The sequence below is a fragment of the Portunus trituberculatus genome, chromosome 22 (assembly GCF_017591435.1).
Source record: "Portunus trituberculatus isolate SZX2019 chromosome 22, ASM1759143v1, whole genome shotgun sequence".
NCBI classification, from domain to species: domain Eukaryota; kingdom Metazoa; phylum Arthropoda; class Malacostraca; order Decapoda; family Portunidae; genus Portunus; species Portunus trituberculatus.
In genome coordinates this window covers 2,963,911-2,980,553 of record NC_059276.1, presented here as the reverse complement: position 1 = coordinate 2,980,553, position 16,643 = coordinate 2,963,911, and the positions used below count along the sequence as shown (strand labels likewise).

The following is a 16,643-nucleotide window of genomic DNA, read 5'->3' as shown; positions in this document are numbered from 1 at the left end:
TTCGTAATTTTGATATAGCTTTGACATCATACTGTGTGGAGTTTTATTGATATTACACGGAGCCGAAAAATTAAACTTAACTATATCATCTCTTATTTCCCTTCTTGTGATTTATATTTCTGAAAAATATTCACATTTTTATATATTGTTTTGCATTGTTTAATAATTTCAATAGAAATATTAAGAACATTAGGTAAATATTTAGTACTGAGACGAACCTTCCTAGCTGCATTGACGCCATGTTGGTGTCTTAGCCACGCGGGCAAGCGGCGCATTATTGACCTGTGTTTCCTCCTTTAAGTGTATTATTGAGTGTTTCTTGGGCATTCACAAGGTGAGTACGAGTCTGGTGTGTGCTGAGGGAAAGTTGTGGCGGGAAGTGACGCTAAGAAGGGAGTGTTTTTGTGTCTTGTGAGTGGCTGTGTTTTCATTGACGATTTTGTTGCTCTCTCTCTCTCTCTCTCTCTCTCTCTCTCTCTCTCTCTCTGATGTGTCACTGTTATTACTCAAAGTGTAATGATATCTTTTCTTTCAAGTACCTGTACCTGTGATGTGGATGTCTGGAGGGGGGAGTTGGGATGGAGTGTAGGGGGTGAGGTAGCAAATGCATTCCAGAAGAAAGATGTTAGACATAAATTAGATAGGATAAACAGAGATAGTGAAAAGATTTCCAGGTGCAAATAGGAGAGAATACGATTAGGATTCCAAATAAGGAGACAGCATCTAGGAAGGTAGCAGGACTTAAATGTTTTTATGTAAATGCCAGGAGTCTTAGGAACAAGAAGGACGAGTTATCTAGTTATATAGTTGAGGAGGACTTAGATGTTGTATGTGTCACAGAGGCATGGGTAAATGAGGAAAAGTTTAGGGAAAATAGGAAAGAATATGAAGTAGATGGATACATTATGTATTTACACCAGAGAATTGGTAGGATAGGTGGAGGAGTAGTTATTTATGTAAAAAATCCTTCATTTCCAGTCAGGTTAATGGTATTAAGGTAGATAACAGAGTAGAGTCCTTATGGCTGGATGTTAGAGTAAACAAAAGTAAGGTTATTAGAGTAGGAGCTTTTATAGACCACCTAACCAGTCAGCAGATGTAGACAACCTTATGGTAGATGAGATAAATAGGGGTGTACTAGTCAGACAATTATCTTAGGGATTTTAATCTTAAGTCAGTAAACTGGGAGAGGATGGTAGGAGATGCTAGTGAAAATAAGTTTATGGAAAGTTTTCAGGATAACTATTTAGTGCAGATGGTAGATAAACCTACTAGGGGGAGGAAGGTTTTAGACATAGTACTAACAAATATTGAGCATTGTTTAAAGGAAGTTGAGGTAGGAGAGACTTTAGCAAACAGTGACCATCATATAATTAGATTTATCATTAATTCCAGTAGGGATAATATAGTGAATAAGACTAGAGTCCCAAACTATCAGAAAGGCAATTATGGTAGGTTACGTCAGTTATTAGGAGAGGTAAACTGGGATAGTTTTGGAAATAAAACTGCACAGGAGATTTGGGATATTTTTAAGGTTGTAGTAAAGGGTATAGTGATGCAGTGTATCCCTTACAAAGATATAAGGCAGAGAAACAGGAAGCCATTATGGTGGACTCATGAGATAGGTAGCCAAATCAGAGAGAAGAAGAGGGCATACAGAGAGTTGCAGAAAAGTGGGGAAGATGTAGATTTGATTAGGTACAGACAGGTCAGAGATGATTTGAGTAAGGTTATAAAAAAGTAAAAGGCAGGCAGAGATAAAACTAGCTAGAGCTGGGAGTAAAGATCCCAAAAATTATATAGTTATTACAAGGTCAGTGATAAAAGAAATAAGGATAGGATTGGACCACTCAGAAAAGATGGTGTAGTAGTGGATCAAAATGAAGACATAGTAGAATTATTGAATGAACAATTTTCTTCAGTATTTACTAGGAAAGAATAGGAAATCCTGTTACAAACAGTGCAACGAGTAGTTTAAGAGCTTTAGAAAATATTGATATAAAACCGGGAATTATTAGGAAATTTATTCTTGAACTAGACGATAGGAAAGCTAGTGGTCCTGATGAGCTACATGCCAGAGTACTTAGGGAGGGTGTAGACAGTATTTCTGAAGCACTTAAGTTAATCTTTGAAAGATCACTTAGGTTTGCTGAGATACCTCAGGACTGGAAGTTAGCTAATGTTACTCCAATATTTAAAAAGGTAGGAAGGATGATGCGAATAATTATAGACCGATCAGTTTAACTAGTATAGTATGTAAGATACTAGAGAAAATCATTAAGGGTAGTATTTGGGAGCATTTAAATGAGAATAGATTAATTAGAGATACCCAACATGGCTTTAGATCAGGGAGGTCCTGTCTTACAAATTTGCTCGATATCTTAGAATATATTACCAAGGAGTTAGATGATGGAAATAGCATAGATGTTATATATCTAGATTTTAGCAAGGCGTTTGATAAGGTACTGCATAGGAGGCTAGTGTACAAATTGAGACTACATGGGATAGGGGTAGGTTAGTTGATTGGATTAGTGAATGGCTTTCTGATAGGAAACAGAGAGTAGTATTAAATGGGGCAATGTCTGAGCGGAAGGAAGTGGTTAGGTGGGTACCCCAAGGATCAGTGCTAGGACCTCTTCTTTTCTTGGTGTACATTAACGATTTAGATATAGGAATTAGTAGCAAAGTATCAAAGTTTGCAGATGATACTAAGATAGCATGTGCAGTACAGGGTGAAAAGGACAATTACAGAATACGAGACCTGGACAGGCTGATAGCATGGGCAGACAGGTGGCAGATGGAGTTTAATTCTAAAAAGTGTCAGGTTATGCATTTAGGTAAAGACAACACAAACTTTAACTATGAGATGGAGGGATGTTGGCTAGAGGCAGTAGAGGAAGGAAAGGATTTAGGAGTAGTGATAGACAGGACTATGAAATTTTCAAAGCAATGTTTAGAAGCAAGAAATAGGGCAAATAGGATCCTGGGTTTTATAAATAGAAATGTTAGTTATAAAAGTAAGGAAGTGGTGCGTAGCTTATATAATTCCTATGTTAGGCCCCATTTAGAGTATTGCATACAGGCCTGGTCACCCCACTATAGGCAGGATATCAACATGTTAGAAGCAGTTCAGAGAAGAGCAACTAGGATGATACCAGCATTAAAGCGCCTGGAGTATAGAGATAGATTAAAGGAATTAAACATGTTTTCATTTGAGAGGAGATGTATAAGAGGGATATGATAGAGTTATTTAAAATGTTCTCAGATACAAACTACATAGATGTGAGATCTTTCTTTACCTTAGAGGAGGAAGTAGGACTAGAAATCATGGCAGGAAGATTAGAAAGCAAGGCTGCAGGTTAGATATAAGAAAATATTTCTTTAGTCATAGGGTGGTAGACTTCTGGAATGCATTGCCAGAGACGGTTGTAAATAGCACTAGTTTGACAATGTTTAAAAACAGATTAGATAAGCACTTAAATTTATTAGATTTATAATTATGTATAGTGCTGCATGATAGTTTTTATAAGAAATTTACTATAGTTAAACAAGACATGATCCCCATGTATGGGGACCACAAATTGTAGAGGATTTCGCTGCAGGACTTACCCCTGTTAATGGGCCAAATATTTAGAATTAGTATATAATGTATTGTGTACTTGTAAGTGTATCTTTAAGTACTGATGACGAGGTCGCTGTGCGACTGATACAGGATAACCTAGATGGGCCCTGATGGCCCTTTGTTATCCTATTATTTATGTTATGTTATGTTAATGTGTTGGCCCCGTCTTCAGGAGACCGCATAACGACCTCCTTTGTTGTATACCTTTTTTCAACTCTAAGTCACCTCTCTCTCTCTCTCTCTCTCTCTCTCTCTCTCTCTCTCTCTCTCTCTCTCTCTCTCTCTCTCTCTCTCTCTCTCTCTCTCTCTCTCTCTCTCTCTCTCTCTCTCTCTCTCTCTACATTGTATAAATTCTATCCTCAATTCAAAATTTCCTGCAGTATTGTGAAGTGGGTCAGTATTTATGTATTTGTCTGTATTAATAAATGTATTGGAATTATTGCAGTTTCAACCAATACACTACACGTAACTGTACTCATTCTCACTGTCTAGATCACACTTCTACCAGCATTTCTAACCCCATTTTACCCTAGCGAAAATGAATAATGATTGGTTAGGTTAGGTTTCCCAGGAGCTCCCAAAGCTTGTTAGACATAGGGATGAAGAAATATAAGATAGGGTATATTGGTTGAAACATCAGATTTTCCAATGTATATTATGAGTATTTTGCTTATGAACTATAGGTAAGAATTTGCAAGAGGTCCTTCATTGACCAAATATCACTGTTATGTTTTTTAAGGAAATATGAAATTTGATCCATTTGGGTGTCCCCGACCAACTAAACCAAAACAAACTTAATCTAACTTAACCTAGTCTAAATCTAATCCAACTCTGTTTCTGGTGTGATGTGCTAATTACAGCGAGTTTACTGACACAACGTGTAGGCATTTGTGTCATGTGATATATACACATACACACAACAATCAACCGGTAAGCCATATTGATAGAATTTTCAGAGAGATGTATGATTTGCTAAGGAATATTGGATTAGCATTTCACTATATGAACAAAGAAATTAAGAAGAAATTGATAAGTAGTAAAATAAGACCTAGATTGGAATATGCAGGAGTTGTGTGGACCCCCCCGATAAAAAGAAACACATAAGGAAATTGGAGAGGCTACAAAAAATGGCTACAAGAATGGTTCTAGAATTTAAAGGGATGACATATGAGGAGAGACTAAAAGCAATGGATCTGCCAAAGAAGAGAGAGGGGAGATCTGATACAAGTTTATAAATTGATTAACGGAATGGATCAAGTGGATAATGAGAAACTAATCCTGAGAGAAGAATATGACATTAGAAGCACAAGATCGCATAGTAAGAAACTGAGGAAGGGAAGATGTCTGAGAGATGTTAAAAAATATAGTTTCCTGCAAAGATGTGTTGAGACTTGAAACGGTTTGAGTGAGGAAATGATATCAGCAAAGAGTGTACATAGTTTTAAAGAAAAATTGGCTTAGTATAGATATGGAGACGAGGCCACACGAGCATAAAGCCCAGGCCCTGTAAAACTACAACTAGGTAAATATATATACATATATATATATATATATATATATATATATATATATATATATATATATATATATATATATATATATATATATATATATATATATATATATATATATATATATATATATATATATATATATATATATATATATATATATATATATATATATATATATATATATATATATATATATATATATATACACACATACATACATACATACATACATACATATATTTAGACCCAATGATCTTTTATTATTGAATAAAGACATAAAGACACTTCTAGGCCTATATGTATCACAAATGTGGGTCAAGGCCTAGTAATCAATAGCACACACAAGCCTAATAATGTAAAACTTGACAACTGTGTTGACCAAAAATGCTGCCCCAGGCAGTCCACCTTCCATTAGCTATGCCACTGTGTGGCTAGCAGGACCCTCACTAGCCAGTCACCCTTGCACACTGGTAAAGGGGGAAAATCATGAACCAGACTGGTCCACACTGACCTGTAAGCACCACAAAGAGTCACATTTAATGCTTGCTTACAGTAATAGTAGGAGGTGGAAAGAGACAGTCTCATTCTAGTAGTAATCAAACTGCATTTAACCACTCTTTAAATGTGTTTGGTTTGTCAGGCAGCAAGATGACGCAGTATCTTCCCCCGAACCTGCTGGCATTGTTTGCCCCGCGGGACCCCATCCCCTACCTGACCCCTGTGGACAAGCTTACCTGGGAGAAACCCACAGATGGATACTCTGGGGTGGCTAGCTTCATCACCAGGTTTGAGGTGCGTGGCCAGCCATGGTGTGTTCGTGGCTGTTTGGTGGTGTCTGCTAGTGGTCTACCTCCTGTGTGTTTTGCTTTGTCTTTCTCAGAAATGGATGCCATAATGTTCATGAGTTTATTTTTTGTTTGTTAATGGTCTACTCATATGTTCTTTTTTTTTCTGGCTTCTTTGGAAATTTTGTTTTATGATGCTGTAATATTCCTGAGCTCTCAATACTTGTTTATTTAATATGCTGTACCCTTTACATTTGTGTGAAAATTACCCATCCCCCCTTTACTTATTTATTTATTTTCCTTATTATACTCTTCTTGGCTTCCTATGGGGCTCAGACAACCACACATTTTCTTTACTAGCTACCTGTAACATACATTTGAAAACACTCGGCAATCTTTAGTCAGCTTCACTTTAACTTATCATTTCCATTGAGCAGTAAACAGAACATATAATAGCTGAACCACCTATCTTGTTTAGGACCCTAAGGACACACCTCCTCCTACGAGAGTGGAGACGAGGGAGGAGCGACTGGAGAGGAAACGGAGGGAAAAGGCAGAACAGATGCAGTACAAGCTGGAGCAGGAGATAGCACTCTGGGACCCCCACAACAACGAGGCCGCCACCACTGATCCTTACAAGTCACTCTTTGTCTCTCGCATCAACTATGACACTTCCGAGTCCAAACTGAGGAGGGAGTTTGAGATTTACGGCCCTATTAAGAAGGTGTGTGTGTGTGCATTTTATTACAGAGTACATAATAGTTTAAAACTTGTGTATGTGTTTTATCATTTCTATAGTATGGTGAAGAAAGTGTGTGTATGTATGTATGTATGTTTTTTGTGTTATCTTACAGTTATTTAGAGTGTGTGTGTTTCACTGTTTGATCTGCTGCAGTCTCTGACGAGACAGCCATACGTTACCCTACGGAGCGAGCTAAGAGCTCATTATTTCCGATCTTTGGATAGGCATGACACCAGGCACACACCACACACCGGGACAACAAGGTCACAACTCCTTGATTTACATCCAGTGATTAGCATCACTGCTAGGTGAACAGGGGCTACACGTGAAAGGAGACACACCCAAATATCTCCACCCGGCCGGGGAATCGAATCCCGGTCGTCTGGCTTGTGAAGCCAGCGCTTTAACCATGTATACAGTATGAAGAATTGTGTGTGTGTTGTGTAATTCACCTCGGTTGCCTGCTGGTTACCCAGCCAGTCTTCCCCATTACGGAGCGAGCTCAGAGCTCATAGACCGATCTTTGGGTAGGACTGAGACCACATCAACACACAACACACACCGAGAAAGCAAGGCCTATTTGCCTTGCCGCTTACTGGGACTCGAACCCGGCCCTCTCGATTGTGAGTCGAGCGTGCTAACCGCTACACTACGTGGTGTGTGTGTGTGCGCATGCGCGCACAATTTTGTTGGTATATTTGTGTGTACTTTACATTTCTTAGTATAAAACAGTCTTAAGATAGTGTGTTAAGGTGGTAATTCGATGACTCGATATCAATATCAGTTTTTTGGCTCTCCCATTGCTATTTTTTCACCGAATTCAATAATATTTATACACAAGGTGTACGTTTATGGTGTACGTCTTCAGTGTTAATTTGGTACACAAATGTGGCGTAGTTTTTTTGCAATAAATATTTTTTCTGCGATAAGAAAATAATTCAAAATACCATTATAAAATCAAAACTAATAACAGTGTGGCAATTTCCTCTTAACCACATATAATATACATAACAACAAATAAATGTTAGCATCGGCATACACATAACCTATGTTATAACAATTTCATTACACGCCAAATTGTTACCTTTTTTTTCATCAAAAATTTGAGTTTATAAGCCTGTTGTAAATTTATTTGAGTGAGTTCATGCATTATCATGCTGGCATTTGTTAAGATGAGGTTGTTGATCATTTTGCTGCAAAAATTTTTGAAATTGACCAATTACTGAAAAAGTTATTCAACAGTATATGCTGAAAAACTGAAAGTCGAGAAAAACGCATTTTTCTGTGAACATCTTCAAAACCCCCACATAACTCGCTTCCTCACTCGGGGCAACGGTTTCCTAGCAGGTGGGCTTTAAGATAGGAGGTACCCTAAAAAGTATCCCATTTAGCCCATAAATTCCCGTGAAAAGCCCACATGGTATTAAAAAAAAAAAAAAAAAAATAACTCACTCCAATATGTACCAAACTCAGATATGTACTTACATAATCCCTTGACAACTGCTTGGAGGCTGGTAGTGGCTGTTTAGATAGTTTCAGGCCATGTTACATCATGGCCTTACACGTGGCATTGTCACAATTTGGGAACCCAACACGTGTAAAATACGATCAACAGGTAGGCTGCACGCACGCGCACTCCCTAAGGCTGTATCGATTGGTACTGAGGGAGTAGCGTCTTCCTCACCCTCACTGCCTGATACTAAACTATCGTACATCACGCAAAAATAAATAAAACGGCTCAAAAAAAAAAAAAAAAATACAAGCAAAACAAAGACTAGAAGAAAAAGGGGCGTATGCACGCTTGGGTATTGAAAGGGCCGGCCCTTTAAACCCGCCATTACCAGGTAAGCAGTGCGTTATGTGCCTGGCAACCGCCATGGCTTCCCTCTCCAGAGACGAACCCAAGTACCAAGTTTCCAATTTTTCAATTTTTTTGACCAAATTAACGAATTTCCACCTTAATGTATGTTTTTATTTCATACAATAAGATAAAGACTAACCTGCTAAAACTAATACTTCTTTGTCTCCCCAACCAAACACACTAATTTGCCAAAACTCTTAATCCCTCTTTGCCTCTCTTACCAAACTGACAAATTTGCCAAAACTAATCCTTTGTCTTTCCCTCCACATAGATTAACTTGCCAAAACTCTGATTCCCTCTTTGTCTCTCTTACCAAACAGATTAATTAGCTAAAACTCATCTGTCATTGTCCCGCCCAACAGATTGTCATGATTCACAACGTCAAGACAGGGAAGCCTCGTGGATATGCCTTCATTGAATACGAACACGAGAGGGACATGCACTGTGAGTACCTGCTGCCTTGGACACCCACCCCTGCACAATTAATAGGAGAGAGGGGGAAAGAGAGCTGATATTGGTGGTTTTGTCCTGTCAGCTGTTTTGGTGGTTTCAAAGTGCTTTGTCTGGTCTTGTATTGATGTCTTGTTAGGTTCTATTTTTGTGTTGAGATTGTTGTTGTATTTACTGTTTTCTGTGTCCTTGAGTTCTATCAGTGTTATTTTATTTATTTAAATTTTTTTCCTATCTGTGGTGGTGTTTCTCATAGTTTCACATTTTCTTGTGGAGATTGAGTGTTAGTTCAGTTGAGGTGTTTTCTGGTGGTCTTCTCTCTCTCTGTCTTTCAGTCATAGGTATCAGTGTTACTAGAAGTATCCTCACATGTATTGCATTTTTTATGTATTCTCTGATAGGCATTGGGAAGCAAACATTGATTATTTCCATGTTAATTGTTTTTGTCTGTTATTGAATGAGAGAAGTGATAGGATTGTTTTTTTCTCACAGAATATTTTGATGCACTTTTTGGCTTACATTTCACCAGAGAGTGTGAGGAAATGACTGTTTGCTTCTTCTTAATCATCAAGTGTTTGCGTGTCATTGAAGAGCTCATGGTGAAACTGAACCAGGATGATGTTAGTTATATTGTGTTATTGTGCCTTCAAGATACTAGGAAATTCTCTCTCTCTCTCTCTCTCTCTCTCTCTCTCTCTCTCTCTCTCTCTCTCTCTCTCTCTCTCTCTCTCTCTCTCTCTGCCTGGTATCTTAATGTCAGTCTTCTAGTATTGGTGTTCCTATTTCTCGTTGTGTTCTATATAGGATTGATTTGCCCCTCTTTATTATCAATGGCTGGTATACAAAGTGAAGAAAGACTCTCTCATGTTTTCTCTTAGTGTTAAGGTGTATCTGATTTATTAATGTGTCTTATCACCTGGCTGGTGTGAATCCATGTGCCTGTGTGTGTGCTTGTGGGTGTGAGTGCGTGCGTGTGTGTCAGTGTGACCCCAGGTGTGACATAATGTTTTCTGATGACCAACAGGTGACCAAAGCAACTGGTGTCTGCTGGCGGAAAAAAAAGGACTCTGGTATCTTATTGCCAATTTTACACATACCAGCTCTACTACATCTGTTGTTTTTTTTCTTTTATATTGTTATAATGTTGATGCAGCTTTTTTGAGGTCCCACACTAATGCATTTTGTTTCATTCGCCCTGTACAGCCGATCTTCCGTGCTGGCTAGTATGCTCGCGCTACCTATGAGCACTCACGGCTCTAGGTTTGTATGTGTGGTAAGCCCAACACAGGAGCAGGCAATGACCTCTGTTGTGGTCGAGGCAGCAGACCGCCTCATGCAGTGCTATCTATGATTCCCTTATTCATAACAGTGGCTCTTGACTCTCTAGGCCTCCGGGCATTGCTCTCTACCTCACTCCAGATCATGGGATGATTTGACCTGGTAGTTCCTCTCTCTCTCTCTCTCTCTCTCTCTCTCTCTCTCTCTCTCTCTCTCTCTCTCTCTCTCTCTCTCTCTCTCTCTCTCTCTCTCTCTGGCCCAACAGCTCATGATGAGAATCCCGTAATCTGTCAGAAGGAATCACAGAGGAGTGCAGCTTCCCCCTCCCCCGTTATGTGTGTGTCACTGCGCTTTGATTCCATGAGCCCAAGTAGGGGGTGTGTGGGGGAGGGTGAGAGGCAGGGAGGTGGTGTGCCTCCCTGCAGTGCTTGGGTTGTGGTGGTGAGGGTCTGTGCCTCATCCTCTTCCCTGGGACCAGTAACAGCGGTTCAGCATCTTTGCTGTGGATCCCCAGCTCTTGGCTGTTCATTTTTTGCTGTTTTCTGCCAGACTGACTTTGACCTTAAATGTATCATCAATTAAGGATCTAAGTTATGTTATGGGAAATTTGCCCTGGTTACAGTTTGCCTCAACAATATTATGTAAACTCAAAGAAAAGTCTCAGCATTAGCATGAGAGTAAAAGTCCTTTTGTTTTGTGATAGACAGATGGTGTAGGGTCAGCTGTCCCAGGGGTGGTGGGGAGGTGTAGGATAGCATTGGCCTGTGGGGAGAGTGTCCCGGGGTGTGCAGGACTACAGTGTAAAGGAGTGCAACTTGTAGGTCTTACAGTGTTTTAGTCCATGTTTTTATATCGGGTAGTGTTTCTAAGTAGAACACACACACACACACACACACACACACACACACACACACACACACACACACACACACACACACACACACACACACACACACACACACACACACACACACACACACACACACACACACACACACACACCTCAGAAGCATTGGTAAGTCTGGATGCACCACACAGCAGTGTGAACAGCAAGATGGGTTCATCCCTCTCTGAGCCAAACACTTGTCAAGAATGTCTGCATTACATAATGTTGAGCTTGGTGTCACTTCACTTTGTGAAGTATAAAACAAAGATTTAGTTCATCTTTAGTGTGTAGTGTTTAGTGTCCTGATGGGAGTGAGAGCTTTTCACTGATTGAAGGAGCATTATAGTGGCCAGTAGTGTTTGAGGTGGCTGGGGGCAGGGACTGGCTTTGCAGGGGATTTGTGGTGCAGAGGTGCAGTGGTGGCAGGGTGAGGGCATGTGGTGGCAATTCATTATCAAGGCATCATCAGGGGCAGTAAATGAGAAGTGTGAGTGGAGACCATTCTGACAGTAACCACCTGAATGTAGGGAGGACTGGGAAGAGATTGCTATGGAGTGGAAGTGAGAGAATGCTCTGTGATTCAAGAGGATGGGTGAAATGTGATATGATATGGAGAGGGTAAGTGGCTAGAGGGACCAGAAACACCTAAATTGAAGGAGTGAGTGCGTGGGTCAGGGGAAAGGGAGGGAACGCAGCCTGAGTCAAGAGGAGGGATGAAGTAATTGGCAAGAGTGGGTAAGTGGCATGGGTTGGGAGGCATCGTAGGCTGCCATGGGTAAGTGTGTTGCCACGAGTAGGTGAGTGTCATGGGTAAGTGGGCTGGGCGTAGTTTGCATCAGAGTCTGCCGTGGGTAAGTTATGATTGGCATCGCTTTAGGTGAGTTTGGTGGGTAAGTTGAGTCTCAGGGTAAGTGTAGAGGAAGGTTTGGTTGATGCAGAGCTGAGGCCTCAAGGCTTCCATCATTTGAAGATCTTGTTTCTTAGTCTTGTTTTCATAATTGCTATCATTATTTTTCTATCTTAATAAAACAAATGTGAAAGAAAATTTGTAAAGTTGAATGTTTGAAATTTTTTAGAGTAATGTACATTTTTATCTGACTACTTTATTTTATTTTTTTTCTTTGCTGTTGTTTCTGTTTTGTTTGAATATATCAAAACAAAAAAATTTGGGTAAGTGGGGTAAGTATTGCAACGCCCCTTCGGTGGAAATGACGGGAATTCCCCCCATCCTTCACCTCCGGGTGCGGAAGGTATGGCTCAGGTAACACGTTTTCTTTACCTAGTTCATGTTCACTAAATTCAAGTCAATCAGCCAAACAAAAGACAAGTTGTAATCAACCCCCCATCAAAGAGCCTTCAGTCAAGCAAGCAATCATGACTTAGTTGATGTATAAAAGCTCTAAGAAAAGTTGAAGCCACTTACATACCATTTTGGGTGCTGTGGAAACCATTGCGTACTGTTTGAGTCAACATTTTTTTTATATACCACGTCTTTTTTTTTTCCATCTTGTTTTTATGATGAAGTGAGTGTCCTTTCCTATCCATCTCACCATCCCAGTAACCACCACCACCATCACCACAGCTGCCTTGTCCTTCTAATGCCGTGGATCCCTAACCTTCCCACAGCCACCTTGCCCAACCTTCCCCATCCCATCCTTCCCTGCTCTCTCATGCATAAGTGGGTGTGTCTGGCCCAAGGGGCTAAACTACAGGGCGCCGGCGAGAGGGAGACCATCAGCAGCAGCACAGGACGGGTCATTCAACACTCCCTTTTGTTTCTGTTTGTGAATATCAACTGTAGGGATCAGGTCAGCCAAGGGTCTAGCGTGGTTCTGGTCACTGTTAATGCCTCGTCTTCCACCCGGCAGCGGCTTACAAGCACGCAGATGGCAAGAAAATTGACAACCGCAGGGTGCTGGTGGACGTGGAGCGTGCCAGGACAGTTAAAGGGTGGCTGCCGCGACGTCTTGGTGAGTATCTGAGTGTCTATGATAGGGAAAGTTGAGGCAAGGTACCTTGTAATGTCCTCAGAGAGAATGATTCTTTGCACATTTGTCTTCATTTATATGTGTAGTAGCTGTGCTGTGCCTCCTCTGTGAATGGTCTCTTGTTCCTCTCCTCTCTGTCCTATAACTCCTCAAAGTGTTGTATGTATTGCATTATATCACATGATGCTTCCTTTGCAACCATTCTGATTTGTGCTGACGAATATGTCTCTTCTGAGTGAGAGTGGTGGTACATGTGGGGTTCCTCTGAGTGTCAGTGATAATATTGTGTTTGTCTTTCTTCCTCTCTCCTCTTCTCTCCTGGCTCTGGGCTTCTGGTTCATTGGTGTAGGTGAGTTCAGATTTATTCTCCTCTACACTTCATATCCAAGGAATTGAAATGTTTAGGAGTCTCAGTAGTGTCATCCACTTCTCTAAGGGAAAGTACCAGAGTGAGATGAAATCATCACAACAGGTTTAGGCTTCATAGTAAAGAAATTACAGAGTTTATAATGAAGGATAAGTATGATTAGGGATAGATTTCAGTGAGAGTGACCTACCCTTGAACAGTCATGTGTTAATAAGCTTTCAGAAATCCAAACTTATCCATGGGGATGAAAGGTAAACCAGAGTCCACTTCATACTGCCATATGTAGGTCCCTTTTATGTAAGAGGGGAAATCTGGCCAAGGGCAACGAAAAGACCCACTTGATGCTTGTCCCTGAGGAGATGTGGTGGATTGTTGCAGCTTTCCTCATGCTGATGTGTGTTGCCTGCAGGTGGGGGACTCGGTGGCACCAGGAGAGGTGGGCCAGATGTCAACATCAAACACTCGGGCCGTGAGGATGACCGGCGGAGGGGAAGTGGCAGGGATGAAGAGCGCATCCCGTGAGTGCCTTCTGTCATTGTTCGCTTCATTGTTGCTGATGCAGAATGTTTGTTATTTTATATTTCATTCTCAAGTTTATCTGATCTGAGAGTGATTATGATCCTTGGTTTTGCTAGTTTTAGATGCAGAATATTTGAGTTTTCATCTGCTGTGAGTGATGATTGTAATTCTCATAGTTTTTATTAACTTTTCATGTAGTATATCTAAGTTATTTTATCGTCCATTCCTTCATGAGTGTATCCGTTAGTTAACTTGATGCCTTTCCCCAACAGTGACCGAGACAGAGACCGTTCAGACCGTGAGCGAGACAGGGAAAGGAGACATTCCCGCAGCAGGGAGAGAGAAAGGGAGCCCAGGGAGAGGAGGAGGAGGTCTCGCAGGTAAGACTAATATTTCTACATGCTATCTTCTCTCTCATTGCTTTCTTTTTCAATTTTGTTTAGGTTCAGTTCCCAAAGTTTAACCTCATTTGCATCTGTGCTCAGTGTGGCTCATTTTTCCTTTGTCTCACTTTCATCTTCACCGTTATACCTCCTTCACTTCACCAGCACTCACTTCCCACATCCCTACATGCTCTTTTCTCTCATTGCTTTTTTTTTTTTTTTTTTTTTCCTCCAGTTTTGTTTAGACTCAGTTTACAATGTCTAACCTCATTTGCATTTGTACTCAGTGTTACCCAATTTTCCTTTGTCTTATTTTCATCATCAACATTATACCTTCACTTCACCAGCACCACATATTTCTTTGCATCTTCATCACTTCCTTGCTGTCAGTGTGATTCAGGATATGTCTTGCAAGTTCTCACACAAAAGGAAAAGATATACAAGTAATTACTGGAAGATTAAGAAGATAAAAACACTTGCTAGGATCCTTATCTTCTACATTCATCTGTCACTCCTACACTCATACGTTCACCTCTCACTTCTACAGCCGTGACCGTAAGAGGCGTCGTTCCCGTTCCCGTGAGCGAGGAGGAATACCGGAAGAAGGTGACGAAAGGGAGAAGAGACGCCACCGCTCCAGGTCTCGGGATAGGAAGCGTCGCTCTAAGTCGAGAGAGAGGAAACATCGCAGGGACAGGTGAGACTATGGGGTCTTTCTCCTTAGCCAGTCAGTCTTAAGAAAAGGAGTTGAAAAGTATTTATTTGTGTATACACGTGTACGTTTGATCGACTCTTAAGTGTATGAAAGCGATGAGGCTTATTGTCAATATGTGTATGATAGTCTCAACTGTATAAATGGTATGATTCCAATTTGTATATCTTAGTCAAGATGCTTTGTTGTGTTCCTTATTCTTTGGAAAACTGTTGAGAGAGAAAATAATCTTGTTTCTTTGACAGGGATCGCGAGAGGAGGGAGAGAGGGCCGGGAGAGGAAGGCGAAGAGGGCATAAAGATCAAACAGGAGCCCGAGGATGGTGAGTACAGTATCGCCCTCTTATGTTTATCTGGCTTGATGTTATGCCACATGCTCTCACAAGTTACCCAAATGCTTTCTGTGTAATTCTGTCATAGTTTATATTAAAAATTTTGTTTATTTCGTTTTATTTAAAATTTTTGTCATGAATTTTTCCTACTTTGCTCATATTTGAAATATAGTTTATTCATCAAAATAGTTTTGTTTTTTTATTATCTCTGATGTTTTGTGTCAAAATACAAAAACCCAAGTTCTGCATATTCAGTTCAGTGCTCAGGCTCAGAACCCATCATTCACTTGTATTGAACCTCTATGCACTCTCTTACAACACATGCCCTCAGCCTCTTTGTAGGTGCCATATAACCACTGCCTTTGTACTTGTGAAGTGAAGTGAAATGTAATGTATCAATATCTATTTTAAATTTGTTCCCAGAATTAATAAATAAATAAGTAAAAGATAATTCAAATTTGCTTAGCACTAGTATCTCTGAAAAATGCTTGGCACTCACTTGGTTAACAGGATTTGTCTTCATGAGTAACAAGAACTGTCATGTGTGTGTCAATATGCCAGTCTCTCCACCATCTGCTCTCTTCTTGCTTGCAGATTACCCGGACTATGGCAGCACCTATTACAACAACTATCCCATGAAGGAAGAGGACGAGCGTTTGGCCAAGAATGGCACCAAGTACGAGGAGGAAGAGGAGGAGCCCCACAACGAAATAGATTATTAGTCTTACTGGAGTACTCTGAAGGTAGGGAGGGGAAAGGCAGGTTATCAGTCCCTTGGAGGAGCATGACAGAGTGGACTAAGGTGAATAAATACCGACTTATGTTGTGTTTGGAGGTGGAGTGTTGCTTTGTGAGGAGCAGCAATTGTCCTTTTGCCAGCCAAGGTGTAGGTTCCAGTAGGCATTACATGGTGGTCTCTGTAGGTTAGGTTCCATTACATCACCTTTATTGGTTTATCAGTGAGTGTTGAGAGTACAATAATGGCCTTTTGAGGTAGAGGTGGAAAGTCCTCTTGTGTTCAGATTCTCTTCTATTGCTCCTGCTGCTGTGGTTGCTTGCTAAGGGAGGAGTGAATTCAGTGGTGCAGAATTAGTGGCAGCATTAGGAGGTTGCATTGAAGCAGAGGTGTGTTAGTACTGATCGCAAGGCATGTTGAAATGACCAGGTGGAGTGAATTTGTCAAGTGTTATGTCATAGTAAGATAA

General features: G+C 40.5%; 1 protein-coding gene across 1 annotated transcript in view; it reads left to right on the top strand.

Annotated features, from left to right (window-relative positions):
- Positions 1–187: 187 nt before the first annotated feature.
- Positions 188–16,643, top strand: part of LOC123507469 (U1 small nuclear ribonucleoprotein 70 kDa-like) — a 17,485-nt gene continuing 1,029 nt past the window's right edge. The window contains exons 1-10 of the mRNA XM_045260368.1: positions 188–334; positions 5,777–5,928; positions 6,400–6,645; positions 8,887–8,968; positions 13,007–13,108; positions 13,903–14,011; positions 14,285–14,392; positions 14,943–15,092; positions 15,353–15,429; positions 16,033–16,643. The exon at positions 16,033–16,643 is cut by the window's right edge and continues 1,029 nt beyond it. Coding sequence (XP_045116303.1) covers positions 5,785–5,928; positions 6,400–6,645; positions 8,887–8,968; positions 13,007–13,108; positions 13,903–14,011; positions 14,285–14,392; positions 14,943–15,092; positions 15,353–15,429; positions 16,033–16,160 — 1,146 coding nt within the window. The 5' untranslated portion in view covers positions 188–334; positions 5,777–5,784 and the 3' untranslated portion in view covers positions 16,161–16,643. The remainder of the gene's footprint in view (positions 335–5,776; positions 5,929–6,399; positions 6,646–8,886; positions 8,969–13,006; positions 13,109–13,902; positions 14,012–14,284; positions 14,393–14,942; positions 15,093–15,352; positions 15,430–16,032) is intronic.